Source organism: Sphaeramia orbicularis, chromosome 24 (genome assembly GCF_902148855.1).
Source record: "Sphaeramia orbicularis chromosome 24, fSphaOr1.1, whole genome shotgun sequence".
In the NCBI taxonomy this organism is placed as follows: domain Eukaryota; kingdom Metazoa; phylum Chordata; class Actinopteri; order Kurtiformes; family Apogonidae; genus Sphaeramia; species Sphaeramia orbicularis.
Window position 1 is genome coordinate 49045102 of NC_043979.1, and position 21824 is coordinate 49066925.

Below are 21824 nucleotides of genomic sequence, written 5' to 3' on the forward strand. Positions count from 1 at the left end.
GGTGAATGAAATGGCTTCGACTAGAAGATCTTGCAAAAATAAGCCTGACGTATTCTGCTACATCTGCGGTGAATACACCATTGTACCTAACAGGAATCAAGTGATCAAATGATTTTTTTTTCTCTTAAAACCTATTTTGGGTGAGAACTACATAAAAAATCAACTGATAAAGTCACAAAAATGTAATCAATTTTGTGAGAAGATCAAATGTTTCAAAATCAAATTAGCAAAAAAACCTGACCTGATTGAGAAAAACAGATGTCATTTTTGGATTTAGCGGTGCAGAATGGTCCTAATTCAGTTGAAAAAACCTAGACAACTTGCAAAAAACATTTTTTTGTAACCCAGTGTTATCAGTTGTTTTGCCTTGTATATGACTGCAATACTTTTGGAAACTTTGGACTGCAATAATAATAATAATAATAATAATAATAATAATAATACTACATCAGTTTTATATAGCGCTTTTGTAAGTACTCAAAGACACTTTACAATAAACAACCAAGGGACAAACATACATCCAACGGGTAAACAGATATGAAGTTAATACTAAACGGTAATCAAAGAACAAATACAGAGACAAATACTGACAAAAGAAAAACACACAAAAGAAGGTAGGTGAGAGTGGAGGAGGTTGAACGGGCAGTCAGTTTTCGAATGATGATCTGAAGTGGTGGGATTTGAGTTGGCTTTTGAATGAGGTGAGTGTTTCGGAGTTCCGGATGTGAATGGGTAGAGAATTCCAGAATTCTCCATCATATGTGTTTTTATGTGTATATACTTAATTATCTTATTATTACCCACTACAACATGGATTCATGAGTAAAAGCCATGGAGTTTGACAAATGACAGTGGATGGAGAGGCTTGTTTTATGTTCAGTTAATAATAGATTTGACGGAAAAAGTCACTTTTTTTCAGTATTTTCCATTTTGATATAATAATCTTTGAATTGACTTTTGAACACATGTATGATCAGTGAATGAAATACAGAAAAATACATGATTTTCAGTCTCAAGGTTGTTCCATTCAGCAGAAAAAGTTGAAGCTTGGTACCAGTCATGTGTATGTCAAATTATATTCAATTCACATCAATATTTGTTGAGTTCTAATTTTAAATGTGTGGTAAATGGGATTTTCAATGTTAAATGTAAATGTCCACAGAGTCCACATTCCACAGTGGATGTGGACAATTTTGTGTCAGATACAAGATATCTATGGGTGGATCAAATTGGAGGCTAATCGGAGTAGTTTTGAATTTTTTTTTAATTTTCAAAAATTGCTCAATGATGACAGATAAGAAAATTGTGGATGTTGTGACCTTGCTGTGACCCTGAACTACTTGGCCCAAAATGTAATGGGTTGGTCCCAGGGCCTAGGCCTACCTGTGGGGAAGATTTGGTAAAGATGTTTGGAATAGTTTTCCCCTAAAGTTACAAACAAACAAACAAACACACAAAGCAAAGTGATCACAATACCTCCTGGTGGAGGTAATAAATCATTCAGGAAAGGGTAAATGTAGAGAGCTACAGTTGTAAAAGTGTGGAAAGTGCAAACAAAAACATGTTAGATTCCCCATCATAGGTGTTTTTATGTGTATATACTAAATTATCTCATTATTACCCACTACAACATGGATTCATGAGTAAAAGCCATGGAGTGTGACAAATGACAGTGGACGGAGATGCTTGTTTTATGTTCAGTTAATGATAGATTTGACTGAAAAAGTCACTTTTTCTTCAGTTTTCTCTGTTTCTGATATAATAACCTTCGAACTGACTTTTGAACACGTATGTTCAGTGAATGAAATACAGAAAAATACCTGATTTTCACTAAAAAATGCAAAATGCTGAGGACAATGTTATAATAAATCATTCAGGAAAGGGTAAATGTAGAGAGTCACAGTTGTTAAAGTGTGGAAAGTGCGAACAAAAACATGTTAGACTCTCCATCATAGGTGTTTTTATGTGTATATATACTAGGTTATCTTATTATTACTCACTACAACATGGATTCATCAGTAAAAGCCATGGAGTTTGACAAATGACGGTGGATGGAGAGGCTTGTTTTATGTTCAGTTAATGACAGATTTTGCAGAATTTGCTCCATTATAGTTGAATTTACACACTCGATACCATACTGTTATGTGGATCTCCAACTCTGCTGACCCCAAAAACTAAAATCTCCATAAACAGTCGTATTGTCCACATTGTAATGAACGTTTTGCAGGAAAATACTGCAGTGGTGACGTGCATCAGTTACAAGCAGGTCCAACAAATTAGGACTTTTATATCAAACTTTTGGAGCTCAAGTGCCATTTGTTAATCAACACAAGAGCAGACCAGGACAAAAACTAATCCAATAATAGTAAGAATGTGACTGATGTTCTACTGACCTCACTGGCCTCCAGCTCGGCCACGTGGTCCCGTCACGGTAGTCATCCAAAATGTCTGATGAGAACCAGCAGCAGCTTCTGACCCTGGTCCAAGAACTGACCCAGAGTCACAGACCTGACAGAAAAACACACAAAACAACAGACTCTACAGTCACACACGGCCATTTCAGTTAAATAATTAAAGCCAATTGTCCTACTGGTGTTATGGTTTTGTTATGACCCTGGAAACACACCTAGGCCGGAACATAACATTGGTTATTTGTTATTAACACATTCATCCAGTTCCTCCAGTTACTTCTAATTAAGCTAATTACAATGCTAACTTAATGCTAATGAGAATAAACATAACTGTAGAAATATTTTACCCCGTCTTAGTTTCTTGTACTTGATATTATATTACTACAGTATAACCCAGACACTGTTGGAATACAAACCTCCTTAAAATTTTGTGTGAAAACAGAGTAATTTGACAGATATATTCAAAATGAAAACATACAGCAATGCTAGCATCTCTATTAGCGCCCGTGTGTGAAAAGCTAATGCTAATCCAGGTTTACTTTTATTCTCATTTGACACTTAGTATAAAAAAAATAACACCTGCACAAAAAAACAGAAGGGAAACAGATCATTACATTCACACACATATAAATGAATAAATACATCAAGAAATATCCCATGTCCAAATGCAGATACAGTAAAAAAAAAAAATTATAATAGATGTGTTTACCTTAGAGTGTTAGCATGCTAACGCTAGCTAACTGACAGAAGTTGAAGCTCAGAGTAGCTAATAGCAAAGATACTTATTATTAGCTGAACATGAATTAAGTCTCAAACTCATTGGTTATTGTGGAATGTTTCCAAAAAAAAAAATAATTGCACCATAAAACGAACTTAAAATTGGATTAAAATGTCTTTAACTTGAGGAACTTTGTGTTGTTAGCCTGGCTAATAGCATTAACTAGCAAGCTCTTAGATAAAGCACAATGCTAATTTTCATCTTAAACTCATTTCCAGCAGCAAATTAGTTGCAAATAACTCTAAAAACTAACGCCTAAAAATGAAGTTGTACTGTTGATTAAAACTTCATATTCTGCAGGGCATAAATATTACCTGGGATTTGTCTCTGTTTGGAAAAATGTTGGATTTCTGTTTGACTTATTAACAAATACATTGAAAAATAATATATAAATACAGTACAAACAAAAAGTTAGGGATGTTTTTTAATTTTTGGGCTTTTTTTTCAGTTGAGATTCTTGCTCAGCACTTTTTGCTTTTTTGTGTGTGAATTGAAACACATTGGTTTAATGACCAGACATAGTTTTATATAAAAATGGCAAAAATGACACAAAAAAAAAAGATAAAAAACAAATGAAATATCCTTAACTTTTTGTTTGTAGTGTATATCATCAGTAATGCATGATTTGGTCAATATGACAGGTGTATCATTGGATGCATTACTTATAAACCTTTGATTTTTTAACCCTTTCATGCACAAATTATGAGAACCTTAATCAAATTTTTTTCCTGTTTTTATTCCTCTTTAGGCATGAAAAAAACAATGTGATTGAAAATTTTCTTCTGAGGAATAAATTAAAAAATAAAAATAATTTAAAATTAAAAAAAAAAAAAAAAATACATTAAAAAATATTAATGGAAAAAAAAAAATTCTTATGAACCTATTTTTCATGAAGTTGCAAAAATGTCCACTCAGCTGGACACCACATGTTTAATTTTTGACGCACAGAAACATGCATTTACTGATAAATTGTGTGAAAACTGTGGGGAGGGCTGGTGATTCTGGGGGTTTATGCTCAGGAGAGATCTACATAATGTTACCAATTCATGTCAGAAAAGATATGTAGTGTCTTAAAACTTTAATAAAGATATGTGTTTAAAAAAAAACAAAAAAAAACGAAAAGAACAACAAAATCCATGAATATACAAGAGAACAGCTGTAGAACGGCTGTCCACTGTAGTGAACAGTATGCATGAAAGGGTTAATGTTCATGTCAGCTGATTTAATCTTCCATTGTACATTTTATAACTGACCAACTGTTTAATCACATAACCGTAAAGCACAAAACTATGGACACAAGTTCAACTAGTCTGTGGACCCACTTTCCGCTGCGTGCGTCAGTAAATGTGTTGTCGGGGCTCAGGCGGTCAGTGGTTTTTCCTGCAGGTTGCCCATCGACGGTCCGCAGACCTGCATCCACACCGTCCAGGAACGAGTCCCAGTTGGTCTGCGCACAAAAAACACACACAACATCCACAAACAGCTGATGAAAACCTCCAACCGAGATAAACCCAGGTACACAAGAACCATCGAGCGCCAAAAAGTCTGGATCAGATCTGGTGCTCTATGTCATTTTTCTGCTGCAGGCCTTGTTCCTATAGACCACAGGTGTCAAACATGCGGCCCGGGGACCAAATCTGACCCCCCAAAGGTTCCATTCTGGCCCGCAGGATGAAAGTGCAAAAATGAACCTGAACAGTCCAGGTTGTCCAGATCCTTTTGGTTCAGGTTCCACATACAGACCAATGAGATCTACAGTAAAAATAACAACAATAACCATAAATAATGACAATGACTAATTTTCTTTGTGAAAAATTATGTGGAAAAAATAACATTACACTGTGAAAATATTTATATTTACAAAACTACTCTTTCACAATAAAATGCAAATAAATACATAAATAAAAACAAAGATGAACAACCTGAAATGTGTAATTTGAACAATATTCTGCCTGTTACTAAATGTTTGCTGCATTTATGGATCCACTGGGATCTGGTGTTTGCGTTAATAATAATAACAGATGGAATATTGTAGAAATTGTTCAAATTTTAGCTCCAAACTCCAAAATTTTCACAATATTCTGCCTGTTACCAAATGTTTATGGAACACTGTGTTTAATGTAAATGTATAAATAATAAGTCGAGGCATAATATTGTTAAAATTGCACTAATTTTTCAAAGGAAATTTCAGTTTTTTTCAGATTATTCACATCTTTTTTGTAAAATATAAATATTTTCATGATTTAATTGGAGTTTTTTTGTCCTAAAACAACATGAAAAACTTGGATTTGTCATTATTTATAGGTTATTAAATGTGCATTTTTAACAATATTCTGCCTGATACTGAATGTTTTGTACATTTATGGATCCACTGTGATCTGGGGTTGGGTTCATAATACCAGATGGAATATTGGAGTAATTGTTCAAATTTTAGTTCCAAACTCCAAAATTTTCACAATATTCTGCCTGTTCCCAAATATTTATGTAACACTGTGTTTAATGTAAATGTATAAATAATAAGTTGAGGCATAATATTGTTAAAATTGCAATAATTTTTCAAAGGAAATTTCTGTTTTTTTCAGGTTATTCACATCTTTTTTGTAAAATGTAAATATTTTCATAATTTAACTGGGGTTTTTTTGTCCTAAAACAACATGAAAAACTTGGATTTGTCATTATTTATAGGTTATTAAATGTGCATTTTTAACAATATTCTGCCTGTTCCTAAATGTTTTGTACATTTATGGATCCACTGTGATCTGGAGTTAGGTTAATAATAAGAGATGGAATATTGCAGAAATTGTTCAAATTTTAGTTCCAAACTCCAAAATTTTCACAATATTCTGCCTGTTACCGAATGTTTATGGAACACTGTGTTTAATGTAAATGTATAAATAATAAGTCGAGGCATAATATTGTTAAAGTTGCACTAATTTTTCAAATGAAATTTCTGCTTTTTCAGGTTTTTCACATCTTTTTTGTAAAATGTAAATATTTTCATAATTTAATTGGGGTTTTTTGTACTAAAACAAAAAGAAAAACTTGGATTTGTCATTATTTATAGGTTATTCAGTCATTATTTTACTGCTCTGACCCGCTTGAGATCAAATTGGGCTAAATATGGAACTGAACCAAAAGAAGTTTGACAGCGCTGCTATAGACTAACAAATACAGTATGACCTTAATTTGCACTAAAAGTCCTTGAAGAGACATTTTCACTGTGGATTTTGTGAATTGCGATGCAGAAAACGCCTTTTCCAGACCTCCAGCTGCAGAAGCTCGTCCACCTGCTCCTTCACCGCTGCATGACTGGAAAAACAGAAGACACGTCCAAGTGTGAACGGACAGATTTTATTTCCATTAATAAATAAAAATCAGACAGTGACAAACGCTAGTACCAGATCACATTACTCACTCCGATACCAGAGCTGTTTCTGCTCTTTCATGTAGAAAACACATGTTACACTTACTAGATTACACAGTGATGGGCCTCCAGTTACTCTAATACTTATATTTGACACCAAACGTCCACATTTCACCTGATACTACTGAACTTAAAGTCAACTGTACATGGTATTAGACTCTGCATTCATAACTACATGTACATTTTCTGTTCACATTATTCATACAACCACAGAGTTTCACTCTTTCCATTACTCTGTCAGTGTCTACTGTGTATATTAAAACATTATACTTCATATTTAATACTTTCATGCACACTGGTCACTACAGTGGACAGTTATTCTACAGCTGTTCTCTTGTACATTCATGGGTTTTGTTGTTCTTTTCATTGTTTTTTTGTTTTTGTTTTTTTACACATATCTTTATTAAAGTTTTAAGACACTACATATCTTTTCTGACATGAATTGGTGACATTATGTAGATCTCTCCTGAGCATAAACCCCCAGAATCACCAGCCCTCCCCACAGTTTTCACAAAATTTATAAGTAAATACATGTTTCTGTGCGTCAAAAATTAAACATGTGATGTCCAGCTGAGTGGATATTTTTGCAATTTCATGAAAAATAGGTTCATAAGAATTTTTTTGTCATTATTACTTTTTTAATGTATTTTTATTTATTTATTTTTAATTTTATTTATTTATTTATTTTTTATTTATTTATCAGAAGAAAATTTTCTATCACATTGTTTTTTTTTCATGCCTAAAGAGGAATAAAAACATTCAGGAAAAAATTTTGATTAAGGTTCTCATAATTTGTGCATGAAAGGGTTAAGACTTTCTGTACATATAATACTTTATTTTCATATTTCAGGTTGGATCCAGTCCCTAATATAATACTTGTTATTTGCATTTGCATTTATGCATTTGGCAGACGTGTTTTTTCCAAAGCAACTTACAGGAGAAAAACCAAAATAAAAGAATAAAATACAAGAATAGATTAAAGACATAAAACAGCTGTACAATTAAAAACAGTGAAGATACAGTAATTTATTATTTTCTTACTTAGATGTTACTGTACAGAATATTGTACAGAATATTTATAAACTAATTAATTATTAACTTATTTTTCTCCTGAACAGACTCTGCTCTAGTTTAAGAAGTTCCACTAACAAGACCATCAGAGGATTCTGGTGTGAAGTTTAAAGGAGATTCATTATAATAACAACAGTAATTAGCTGCTAGGGATGTAACGATTACCGGTATAACGATAAACCGCGGTAAAATTGCCAACGGTTAGTATTACCGTTTAAATTCTAATTATCATGATAACCATGTTTGATTACAACACTTTTAGGGGGAAAAAAACCCTATGTAAAGATCTGCTTTTATGTCAAATATTTGAGTATAGTTTTAATTTATTACCATTTTGATTTTCTATCCCTAATATTTGGAACAAATATTCACTTTTAAAGTCTTTGAAAAGGTTTGTTAAGCATCTGTGTTATTTATGCAATAAATTATATACATTTTCAAATCGGATTTTATATATTTTTTGTGTGTTTTTGGTCCTTTTATGTTTTTATTGTAGGTTAAAGTGGAAAAATAATAAACAGATGGTATAAGATGAAGTTGTGCTGAAAAAACAGATCCCAAACATGGGTATAGGAAACATTTGTTTATATAGCACTGGTCAACAACAAATTTGTTTCAGTTTTTTGAGCTGATTTAGGATAATTTTGGTGTGCTGAATCCAAAAATCACATTAATTTTGCTCAATCAGGTCAACTTTCTGAACTATGCTACATATTGGCTTTTGAACATTTTTGCTTACATTTATGGGCATTTTCACATCATATGATACAAAATTCTTTCATATTTCTTGCAATAAACGAGTTCTGAAGATTTTACTTTTCCCAATTTATGATTAATGGTTTTTTTAATATTACAGGTGAATGAAATGGCTTCGACTAGAAGATCTTGCAAAAAAAGCCCGACGTATTCTGCTACAGTTTGTAACACTTAATAAATATACAGGGTGGGGAAGCAAAATGTACAATGAACATTTAGTTGTTTTTTTCTCAGCAGGCACTACGTCAATTGTTTTGAACCAAAACAGATACTGATGTCATAATCATACCTAACACTATTATCCATACCTTTTCACAAACTTTTGCCCATATGAGTAATCAGGAAAGCAAACGTCAAAGAGTGTGTGATTTGCTGAATGCACTCGTCACACCAAAGGAGATTTCAAAAATAGTTGGAGTGTCCATAAAGACTGTTTAGAATGGAAAGAAGAGAATGACTATGAGCAAAACTATTACCAGAAAGTCTGGAAGATACTATTAAAGAAGAATGGGAGAAGTTGTCACCCCAATATTTGAGGAACACTTGCGCAAGTTTCAGGAAGCGTGTGAAGGCAGTTATTGAGAAAGAAGGAGGACACATAGAATAAAAACATTTTCTATTATGGACATTTTCTTGTGGCAAATAAATTCTCATGACTTTCAGTAAACTAATTGGTCATACACTGTCTTTCAATCCCTGCCTCAAAATATTGTACATTTTGCTTCCCCACCCTATATCCTGTTAGAAAATGATTTTTTTTCTCTTAAAACCTATTTTGGGTGACAACTCTATTGAAAAATCAACTGATAAAGTCACAAAAGTGTAATCAATTTTGTGAGAAGATCAAATTTTTCAAAATCAAATTAGCAAAAAAACCTGACCTGACTGAGAAAAACAGGTGTCATTTTTGGATTTAGCGGTGCAGAATGGTCCGAATTCAGAAAAAAAACATTTTTTTGTAACCCAGTGTAGTACATAAAGGCAACATCAAAAGGACTGAAAAACGGACAAAATAGGCTCAGACCACTAACTATTTGAAGGTTTCTGCAACAGAAGGGACATTGTGCCAGTTATTTTGTTATATTATATTATTATTTTATTTTTTTCTAAATACAACTTGGTTAAATTATTTCAGTGTGTGTATTAGTACTTTTTGAACATTTTGAGCACAATTTCAACAATACTGTGATAATTTTGGTCACAATAACCGTGATATGAAACTTTCATATGGTTACATCCCTATTAGCTGCATTAGCTGATGTTAGCATAAATATGTATTGAATTCTATGGTCTGTCAGCTAGCATGCTAATTAGCTCAGGTAGTTATTATTAGTGTGTTTGTACATTTCTACTTTTATCAACACGACTGTATGTGTAATACAATAACTAATGATCTGAAATGACCTGAAGGGCTTTATTATGACATTGTTCTGGGTGTGGGCGGCAGTTTTCAGTAAATTCTGGTTTTAGTACTCATTCTTCTGCGGCTTCACCTCTATAATTCTGACATTTATATAACAGTTATATATCAGTAAACTGCCTATATTGGTGGCATGTTTTGGATGGTAGCAGAAGTGTTTACATGGCTGAAAGCTGCGATTTGACTGCAATATGTCGCTAAATTTTACACTTTGAATCTTTAATTAAGTACTTTTTAAAAAATCTTATTTATGTTTAATGGTCACATGTTGAGATGACCATAAAAATCTGATGATACAGCATGAAAAAGGTTCTTATTTTCTTCCTGTTTTCATACTTACTGGTACGACTTCTGCCAAATGGCCTCTGCTTCGGTCTTTTTCGTCACTCCGAGGCTAAAAAACAGTTGCATAAACACATCATAGTACAGATTTATTAGATTTCAGGTGGTTTGTTTGTGTGTCATTAATGTGATTTTGTGAGGATGTTGAAGATCTCGGCCGACCTTTTGTACAAAGTTGCTCCGGCTGTGATCAGGCCGAACAGGGTGGTGATCTTATTTGGAACGAAACTCTCCAGAGACTCTGACAGAGAACAAAGAAGCTCTGTTATTTGTGCAGTGTCATTGTATTTGGAAATAAGTGTGACCGGGATTATGTTACACCATCCTCATGCCAGGAAGTGTTTAATCCACTGACTCGACTGAACTGATCTGCTTTAACTCTGCGCAGGAGTCGAGTTTTTTAGGATAAAGTCAAAATTAGACGAAGACACGATGAATTAAGTGTAACTGGAACAAACACAGTTCAGCTGAACATTAAAAAAACATGAAATAAAGGATAAATTAGCAACAAATGCTGCTAAGTTTTAACTCTAGGAGTGAATTTTTAACCCCAGACTCCATCAACATGGTCTGGATTTTGATATGGATGTTGAATGTTTGAGATAAATAATAAAAGATCATAAAAACTTGTATTTGTATAAACTAAGCAGGGTCACAGTTAATCTGATTTCCTACAGCTTTGTTTTACTCTGAGCAAAACATTATGATTCACATGTTATAAAAAGGTCGATTTCTACAGTGAAGAAAAAAAAATGTAACTAAATAGACAAACGCCAAGTTCCAACAATAGACATAAAATGAGCAAAAATATCCCAAAATTGAGCAAAATAACCATGAAAATGAACAAAACCGAACGAAATAATGACAAAAATGAACATAAATGAAGGAAGCAGAGCTAAATAATGAACATAAATGAAGAAAAAAAGAACAAAATAATGAACAAAATGAGCATAAATGAACAACGTAGAGCTAAATAATGAACATGAATGAAGAAAAAAAGAGCAAAATAATAAACAAAATGAACAAAGTAGAGCTAAATAATGAACATAAATGCACAAAAAAAGAGCAAAATAATGAAAAAAATGAACATAAATTAACAAAGTAGAGCTAATTAATGAACAAAAATGAAGAAAAAAGAACAAAATAATGAACAAAATTAAAGTAAATTAACAAAATAGGCCTAAAAAAATGGACAAAACAATTAAATAATTAAAATAAATGAACAGAAATTAACTAAATATTGAATAAAATGAAAGGTGTGAACAAAATGGGACTAAATAATGAACAAAATGAATTAAAAAAACGACTAAAACTAGTGTAAATGAAAAAATACTCAACAAACTAAACAAATGAATAAAACAAGATGTATTTTAATGGCATGTAAAATATTATTTGTTACTGGAGTATTAGTTTTCATCAAAAACATCTCAATAAACTTGCTGAGATAATTCCTATAAAAGTTTCTGTACAAATTCTCAGGTTTATGTATGAAACATTCAAACTGTTAAATTAAATGTACTTTTATTTCACACACATTCGTTCTAAATACTCCGCCTCAGGTTCTTTCTTTCTTTTTACTCTCCACCTTTCATTCATGTGTCCGTGGAAGTTTGGTTTCATTTTCTTTTCTTCTTACCCTCTGCCTCCTGTTTGGCTTTTTCCAGAAGGACGTTTCCCAAACTGACCAGCTGACCCAGACCACTGACCAGGGTCTGATCCGGCTCATCCTGGACCTGGGCCATGGTCCACCCCGCAGATCCACGTCAGACCACACCAGACCAGAACCCTCAGAATGACTGAGCACCAGCAGCCATGTGGGATAAAAACCCTCTGTGGTCATGTGACTGCAGTCAGGTGGAGCTGAGGGGGAGGGTTAGGCCCCCCAGGCGACCCCTGGTGGAGGGAAAGAAGACTGCAACAACAACAAAAAGTAAAAAGGAGAGAATACAGAGGAAATGAAAGGGTTTAATAGAAGAAAGTACATAAGAATGAATGAAAGAAAGAAAATATAATAAATGAGATGAAAAGATAAAGGAAAAGGACTAAAAGAAGTAAATAAAGTTAATAAAACAGTTTCAGTAGGTTTAAAGCGTGGGCGTTTTTAGCCCATTTCTGGGGGTGCTTCAGTACGCCTAAAATATTTTAAGATTGCTGAAATTTGTCTTTTTTCTTGTTTACTTTAACCCTTTCATGAATGAATTATGAGAACCTTAATCCAGATTTTTTTTTTTTCCTGAGTGTTTTTATTCCTCTTTAGGCAAGAAAAAAAAAAAAAACAAACAAAAACAATGCGATTGAAATTTTTTTATGAACCTATTTTTCATAGAGTTGCAAAAATGTCCACTCAGCTGGACACCAGGAGTTGAATTTTTGAAGCAAAGAAACATGTATTTACTGATCTACTGTGTGAAAACTATGAAATAAAAACATGTTTAATGCTGCTAATCTGATGTTTTCTCACATTTTAACATACTCTAATACTAGTTACTACTTACTTCATGGAGATAATATGTAAAAACTAGAAGCACTCGGAGAGCGCAGACCTCCGCCAAGGCTGATCAGTGGGCCCCCCGTGGGCCCCCCGTGGGCCCCCCCACCCCCGATCACCACCAAAAGTTAATCATTTCTTCCTTATCCCATTTCCAACAAACCCTGAAAATTTCATCCAAATCTGTCCATAACTTTTTGAGTTATGTTGCACACTAACGGACAGACAAACAGACAGACAGACAAACCCTGGCAAAAACAGAACCTCCTTGGTGGAGGTAATCAAGGATGTTCAAATCATTTTAGGTCATTTCAATCTAAAGTGGATCAGACCAGTAAAATACTATCATAAGAACCTATAAATAATGAAAACTGTATATTTGTCTGTTTGTTTTAGTGTCAAAAAAAAAAAGTAAAATTACACAAAAATGTTTACATTTACAGACTAGCTTTTTACAAAAAATGTGAATATCTGAAATGTCTTAAGAGAAGTACATGGAATTTTAATAATATTCTCCCTGTTATTTAATGTTTTCTGTATTTGCAGATCCACTGTGATCTCTACGTTGTGATTCACATGTATAAACTAGAAGCACTTGGAGAGCGCAGACCTCCGCCAAGGCTGATCAGTGCCCCCCCCCCCGTGGGCCCCCCCACACCAAGGAGGTTCTGTTTTTGCCAGGGTTTGTTTGTCTGTCTGTTTGTTTGTTTGTCTGTCCGTTAGTGTGCAACATAACTCAAAAAGTTATGGACAGATTTGGATGAAATTTTCTGGTCTGTGCCCCCCCCCCCCCGTGGGCCCCCCCCACCCCCGATCACCACCAAAATGTAATCATTTCTTCCTTATCCCATTTCCAACAAACCCTGAAAATTTCCTCCAAATCTGTCCAGAACTTTTTGAGTTATGTTGCACACTAACGGACAGACAGACAGACAGACAAACAAACCCTGGCAAAAACAGAACCTCCTTGGCGGAGGTAAAAAAAAAAAAAAAGATTAAAAAAAAAACCTGTTGATTACAGTCTAATAGCAATTAGCAACTGATTTCCACTCAAACATGTCAGTGCAGATCAGGTTTACCAAGAACAGCAAAGTTACAGTAATGGTGTGAATGTCAGTGTATGGGATGGTGCATAAGCGTCCACTGTGTTGGCTGAGATGGAACTAAAACAATAAAACCCATGAATATACAAGAGAACAGCTGGAGAAGAACTGACCACTGGAGTGACCACTGGAGTGACCACTGTGCATGAAAGGGTGAAGTCCATTCTTCACATGCTAGAAAAATGTCAAAACCATACACAGTCCATGGCTGAAATGTAATATCTTAAAAACCCAAATACAGCCCCCCCACCTTGTCTCGAAAATGCTTTGATCCCCCCCCCCCCCCCGTCCTCTGGTCAGACTGAGCGTACACAGGTCTAGACGAGGGTCATGTGTCGTACGCTAAATCTTGGAGGTGGAAGTCACGCAGAGTTCATAGTGTGTTAAACGACGACCTGCTGAACTCCTGGGTCGGTTATTACTCAGCTTTCACCAGACATTTGGTGAACCGTCTGTGGCACCGTGGTCTGGTCAAATGTCTGCAGAAAAAGGGCTAAGACCCCCCCCCCCCCCCAGGACACTCATGCTGATATGGTGTCTACAGTGGCTGATGCTCCAGCTTCATCAACTGTGCAAAACTGGGAGGAGGAATTCAAGAGGGGGAGGGAGAACGGGGGAGGGAGGAGGGAGGGGTGAAAAGCAAGTGTTTACATTCAAATGTCTGTGGTCCTACTGTTGTTATGACCCTGGGTCATAATTTGTCTATTTATATGTATGTGTTTTCTGTTTAGTGTGTGTGTTCTCCCCCGTCCTGTAGGTGTGCTGTGCCCTTTTGTGTCTGTTTGTTGCAGGTTGCTGATTGGTGGATCCTGATTGCCTGGCCCCTTTAAAGATGGCCCTGGAGCTTCCATCTATGCTCGCTCTTGCTTCCTGCCAGCTCTCAACCCTGTGTTCGTGTGTGTGACCGTCAGTCTTCGTGCTCCTGCTAAATTCGATTGTATATAGTTGTGAATAGTTTTTGTAAATCGAACCCTTTTCTGGTAGGGGAGGTCGGCTCTTTTTTTGTTTCACCTTTTCTCCTGTTTCTGGTTAGGAAGTTTAGGCAAGTTTGCTGCATTTTATTTCGTGCATTTATTTTGAGTAGGTAATTTAGTTTAAACTGTAAAGAAGATATTTTGTTTGTTTGTTTTAGCCGCTCCCTCCCCTAACCCTTCCTTAGTTGTTAAAACAAAAGTAGTAATAATAAATATTGTGAATCTTAAGTTTTTTGACTGACGTGTGTGCTTGGGAGCTGGGAGGGGACAAAGTTGAGCATATTCTGTTCGCCCTGGTGAACCCCTGGGCCGGGGCGTAACACTGTTCAGTCCTACATTGTTTCTACGCTGTGAGTTCATCTGGAAGGAAAGTATGCAGTTAGTATGAGGAGAGGCTGAATGTAATGTCTGCACACTTTCACTGCTGTGGAAGAACTCCTCCTGAGTCAGACTAGGAACTTTACACACACACACCCCCCCTCGAAGAAGCACTCGGAGAGCACAGACCTCCACCAAGGCAGATCAGTGCCCCCCCCACCCCCCATCACCAGCAAAATTTAATCATTTGTTCCTTGTGCCAGTATCAACATTTCCTGAAATTTTCATCCATAACTTTTTGAGTTATCCTGCACACACACACACACACAGACAAACCAACGCCAACACAACCTCCTTGGTGGAGGGAAAAACACAAACGAGTCCAGCTGAAGATGCACTGACTGTGAAATTCTGGGTCTCTTTCAGAGGCAACTGAGATGACATCAGCACACACAGACATGATGACATCAGCTGGACCCATGACAAAACTAGAAGCACTCAGAGAGCGCAGACCTCCACCAAGGCTGATCAGTGCCCCCCCCCCCTGTGGGCCCCCCCCCACGCCAAGGAGGTTATGTTTCTGCCAGAGTTTGTCTGTCTGTCTGTTTGTCTGTCTGTTAGTGTGCAACATAACTCAAAATGTTATGGACAGATTTGGATGAAATTTTCAGGGTTTGTTGGAATGGGCCCCCCCACCCCCGATCACCACCAAAATTTAATCATTTCTTCCTCATCCCATTTCCAACAAACCCTGAAAATTTCATCCAAATCTGTCCAGAACTTTTTGAGTTATGTTGCACACTAACGGACAGACAAACAAACAAACAAACAAACAAACAAACCCTGGCAAAAACAGAACCTCCTTGGCGGAGGTAATAAACTACAATAAGTGTGAGGGGCGGGGCTTGTTCCTGGAACCACTTGTTTTTGGTTCAGTTTGTTTGTTTGTTTACACTTTAGCAGCAAAACTATTGGTTGAATTCAGACCAAATTTAGTTTATAGATTACACTGGTCTACAATTTTTTAGAAATGATTTGCTTCAGACATTAAATGTGCTAAATGTTACGTATTTTAATAAGATTAATTGGAAAATAAATGACAAAAGTGCCGGTTTGCTGATGTTTTCAAGGTATATGATGAAGTGTTATTCCACATATATATTGGTTTATGTACATTTCTATAATAGTTTTATAAATCTTCCACTAAACAGAACCTGTAAAGTGAATGTATTCTAATGTGTAGACAGTGTTCTGAAGTAGATCTTGTCGCTCTGACACAAATATTCCTTTGGAGTCAAACCCATTCTCTCGTTAATTCTTGAATTTCACATTTTGACCTAAGGCTGTATCTTGGAAACTTTAGCCAACCAGCATTTAGGACTGGATTTGTCTTTATCAGTGACTCTCATGTGGTAACATTTCATTACTTTTATTCTGGAAGCATTTTCCTTGTAGACCAGTGATACCAGTGACCCAGAATAGATGTGATTAGATTTTGGGAAAAGAAGGTCAAAGTTCAAATTTTTTATGAATTTTTAAAATCAACCCCCCCCCCCCCCCCCATTTAGTTATAATTGGCGAAATTATATATATAAAAAAAAAAAAAGAAGTCAATTTTAACTCATTTTACTTAAAACACTGCAGAACTATAGAGATTCATTTTAAACATCACTCTGCAAAATATCTAAGTGACTGATTGTTTTGGAAATTGTTAAATTTTTAAAATGTTTTTCTTTTCCCATTTACTTATAATGGGCAAAATTTTAAATGTCTATAAAAACATAAATTTTGTTTCACTTTAGTTCAAACTTGTCACATATAGAATTTTTATATTTAACAAATATTGAATATGGATGAAAGAGTGGATCGACGCCAAAATAAGATACAATTCATGCAGGGGGCGGGGCTTGTTGTGACTGGAACCACTTATTGTTATGATTGAATATTCACAGTTTAGTTGAATTTTAACCAAATGTTGAGTCTTTTTCAGTAAAAAAAACATCCCGACCAAGTATTCATGTGAATCCAACTCACATTAAAAGTAAAAAAAAAAAAAAAAAAAAAAAAAAACACACCACAAATCCTGCTAAAACCGTCAACCATTTTATTGACCTCTGAACATTCAACTCATTAAAAAAAAAAAAAAAACCCTCTTTCAAGTTTTGAAGCTTTAAGTTGTGCCCTCCTCTGACTCCAAAGCACTTAATGACACCCAGTGCCAAAAAAACAAAAAAAAACAGGGAAATAAAACCAGAACATGGCAACCCGTCTGCACAGATGTGAGGAAGAACATGAACGAAGCAAATCAGAGCAGGACCTCCAGCAAAAAAAAAAATTTAAAAATTTAAAAAAAATAAAAACGTCGCAAATGAGCAGGTTCAACCGTGGAAATGAACATTCAGTCCGAACTTCTGCAGCATCGTCATGACTTTAAGGAGTTTTTTTTTTTTTAAGTAAAGGCCACGAGAAACGGAAAAAAAAACGTCTGAAATTTGCTCTGAACTCTGAACACTTTTCGGATTTCAGGTGAATTTGTTCTTTTTTTGCCTTTGTGCTTTAAGACTGTAAACATCACAACCCACCGACTTGAATCCAAAATTAAACCACAGATGGAATTTACCTCCTGACTGAGCTGGTTTTGTTTTGTTGTGGTTTTTTTATGGCCGACGACTTCCATCAGGACCAGAAACAAATAACTGAGTATTGTTACCGAACGCATCATCTCGGTAAAATGCCGTCGTGAGGATTCCCCAGCCCTTATTTGAACTTTTCCGACTCTTTCAGACATGTGCGAGGTACAGGAGCGAAAAGGAAACCAAAATAAAACACAATAATATTAAGACTTTTGCAGGAATACGCTTGTATTTGTCCCAAACTATTGGTCTGAGGTGACTTTAAACGGACTTAATGCGTGAAATAAGAAGAAAATCCAAATTGAGTGGCTTCTGGTACGAGTCGAAGGAATGACGACGACGGGAAAATGGACTGTGTGTTTTTCCCTCCAGTTTTCAAGACGACAGACGGCGTTTACGGAAGTCAATCTGTGTCGTCAGATTTTGAATTATAAAAGACATTGAATTCGTAGCACTGAATTTTTTTTGCACTGAAATTAAGTATCTGAATTTTTTTTTTTGCGCTGAAATTATCTGATGTTTTTGCGCTGAAATTATCTGATGTTTTTGCGCTGAAATTAAGTATCTGATTTTTTTTTTTGCGCTGAAATTAAGTATCTGAATTTTTTTTTTTGCGCTGAAATTATCTGATGTTTTTGCGCTGAAATTATCTGATGTTTTTGCGCTGAAATTAAGTATCTGAATTTTTTTTTGCGCTGAAATTAAGTATCTGAATTGTTTGTCCCTGAATTCAACTATGTTCATAAATTTAGATTTAAAAAAATTCAGGTGCAATGAATTCAGATACTTAATTTCCGTGCAAAAAAAATTCGGATAATTAATTTCAGTGCAAAAAAAGAAAAAAAATTAGTGCTAGAAATGTAATGGCTTTTATAATTCAACATCTGATGACACAGATTTACTTCCATAGGCGTTCAGGTCGCTGTCTGTGTTTCGCAATGAGAAATCCATCTGGAACTGGGAGGCTTGACTCTAAATATGAGTTTTATCTTTGTTTTAATGTAAAAAAAATAATAAAATTACACAAAAATGTTTAAATTTACACAATATCTTTTCACAAAAAATGTGAATAATCTGATTAAATATGAACCTGAAATGTTTTACGAGACATAAGGGCAACTTTACCAATATTCTGTCTGTTATTAAATGTCTTATGTATTAGTAGATCCACTGATCTGTACGTTATAATAAACATGTATAAATAATAAACTGAGGCAGAATATTGTTAAAATTACTCTTAATTTTCTTAAGAAATTCATGGTTGTTGATGTTTCTCCAGTTTTTGTTGATTTTTGTGCATGTTATGTTCTTGTTTTTACTTAATTTGATCATATTTGTTGGCTTTTTGGGGGGGTTTATTTGTTCATTTTGTTCATGTTTCTCAAATTTTTGCTCATTTTTTAAGTTTTGTTCTTGTTATTCTCTTTAAAAATGTGAACAACATGAACAAGAAGTGTAACTTTACCAATATTCTGCCTGTTATTAAATGTTTTATGTATTTGTAGATCCACTGTGATCTGTACGTTATAATAAACATGTATAAATAATAAACTCAAGGCAGAATATTGTTAAAATTACACTTAATTTTCTTAAGAAATTCATGGTTGTTGATGTTTCTCCAGTTTTTGTTGATTTTTGTGCATGTTATGTTCTTGTTTTTACTTAATTTGATCATATTTGTTTGCTTTTTGGGTTTTTTGTTTATGTTTCTCAAATTTTTGTTCATTTTTGAAGTTTTGTTCTTGTTATTCTTTCTAAAAAATGCAAACAAGTGTAACTGTACCAGTATTCTGCCTGTTATTAAATGTTTTGTGTCTTTGTAGTTCCACTGTGAACTGTAACTTGTACCTGTACCTAAATGATAAATTGAGGTATAATATTGTTAAAATTACACTTAATTTTCTTAAGAAATTTCAGGTTATTTATGTAATTCACATTTTTTAAAGGATAGTTTGTAGATGTAAACATGCACATGATGTACTTTTGTAATTGTTAATACATTTTTAAGAAGTAATTTGCGTTTGTTTGTGTCTGTCTGATGCAGAAACAGCTTTTGAAACACAAATATTTCATGATAATACTTGAGACTGTAAAATTTTAAAGGCTTTTTCCACCACTGTACGTCCAATGGAAAGCTCCACTCAGCACAATTAGGAGTGCCCCCAGTGGACAGCCATGGTACTGCAACAACAACAACAAAATTTCTGTAAGGGCATCTTTACCTGCAGGAAACAAGAAAAAGAGTTTTCTCTGCATCATGTGAGTAAAAACCATGATTTTTTTGTGGCTGAACGCTGCTGATATCTGTGATTGTAATGGTTTTCAAACAGGAAACCCATTTTTATTGGTCACATGAAAGCAAATACCCCGAAAAGAGAAGTGACACAACCCTCCCAAGTCCAGAAAAGTAAAGAAAACAGACCGCTTCAAGTGTCCAAAGTGGAACAGAATAGCCCTGAAGGTCGACTTTCGTCCTCCTCCTCTGCTCAGTGGTCCAACATGAGACACCATGTGGACAAAAGTATGTGGACGCCTTGAATTCAGGTGTTTGTCTACAAAACAATAAGGATAAATGTTATAATTTAGTTTATATTGTGTTATATTATTATATTGGGATAAATATCATTTCATTGGTTAGTTGCATTGGTTTAAATTGTTATCTTTGCTTCTAAAATGAATCAGAGATGATTTTGATTTCATTTATCAGTGTTTTTTTTTTTTTTATCCATAAAATAATACATGAATACATTCAAACATTTCACATGGTTTCAAAAGCCAAGGAGGAAAAAATATTTCAACTTTTATCTTTGCTTCTAAATGAGATGGTTTTTACTTAATTTCTTTTAACATTGATTTTGTTGAAATGTTCTTCCTCTAAATTTCTACAATATTTTTCCTGCTCTGACTGTAAATAATAATTTTCTACCACAACTAACCATCTACTTTCTTTTTTGTGTGTATTTTGCTCATTATGATGCTCTTTTCTTCTTCTATTGATGCTTATTTTGTTCTTTTTAATACCTGTGTTCATTTTCTTTCTTAATTTTATTGTTTTTTCTGTTCATTTTACTGATTTTTTTGGTTTTTTTTAATCCATGACTGATTTTAAATGTTCTTCCTCTAAATTTCTAAAATATTTTTCCTGCTCTGACTGTAAATAATTATTTGCTACCAAAACTAACCATCTACTGTCTTTTTTTGTGAGTATTTTGCTGATTATGATGCTCTTTTCTTGATTTTTGTTAATTTTTTTGTGTATTTTGTTCATTTTGATGCTTATTATTTTAATTTTGATTTTTAATTTTGTTCATTATTGGTGCTTTTTTGTTCTTTTTGATACCTGTGTTGTTAATTTTTATTAAGTTTGTCGCTTATTCCATTCATTTTAGTGATTTTTTTGGGGGGTAATCATCTCCTTCTTTCACATCTCACCGAGGAAGAAAAATCTTCCATTAAACTTCAAGGAAATATTGATGTTTCTAAACTATATAGACATAAATATTGGGACACATGTCTACAGCTGTCAGATGTCCTGTTGTCCTGTTCATGAGGATTTAAGATAAAACATCAGTTTCCTTAAAGTTTAATGGGAGATTTTTCTTCTTTTGAAGAAAGTGGATGGTTAGCAAAAAAAAAAAATTCAGTAAAAGTAACAGAATAAGCAACAAAATTAATAAAAATGAACAACAGGCATAAAAGAGAACAAAATAAGCTTTCCGATGAACAAAAATGAGCAACAAAAGTATAAAAAAATGAACAAAAGTGAAGAAAAGAGCATCATAATGAGCAAAATACACACACAAAAAAAGGGAAAGTCAGTGGTAGTTGTGGTAGAAAATTATTTACAGTCAGAGCAGGAAAAATATTTTAGAAATTTAGAAGAACATTTAAAATTATAGTCATGGATAAAAAAAAAATAATAACAAAATCAATGTTAAAAGAAATTAAGTAAAAACCATCTCATTTGGAAACAAATACAACAGTTGAAATATTTTTTTCTCCTTGGCTTTTGAAACCATGTGAAATATCTGAATGTATTATTTTTATTCTGTTTTATTTAGTATTGGTTATTGTTCTTATTTTATTTTTATTGTTTTAAACCGTAT

The 21824-nt window shown here is 34.2% G+C and overlaps 1 protein-coding gene across 1 annotated transcript in view; it reads right to left on the reverse strand.

The window, feature by feature from the left end:
* LOC115415643 (uncharacterized) overlaps positions 1 to 12078 on the reverse strand; it is a 16768-nt gene extending 4690 nt beyond the window's left edge. The window contains exons 1-6 of the mRNA XM_030129297.1: positions 11839 to 12078; positions 10365 to 10443; positions 10201 to 10254; positions 6453 to 6498; positions 4512 to 4636; positions 2394 to 2508 (exon numbers count right to left, since the gene is read on the reverse strand). Coding sequence (XP_029985157.1) covers positions 2394 to 2508; positions 4512 to 4636; positions 6453 to 6498; positions 10201 to 10254; positions 10365 to 10443; positions 11839 to 11944 — 525 coding nt within the window. The 5' untranslated portion in view covers positions 11945 to 12078. The remainder of the gene's footprint in view (positions 1 to 2393; positions 2509 to 4511; positions 4637 to 6452; positions 6499 to 10200; positions 10255 to 10364; positions 10444 to 11838) is intronic.
* Between the last annotated feature and the right edge of the window lie 9746 nt (positions 12079 to 21824).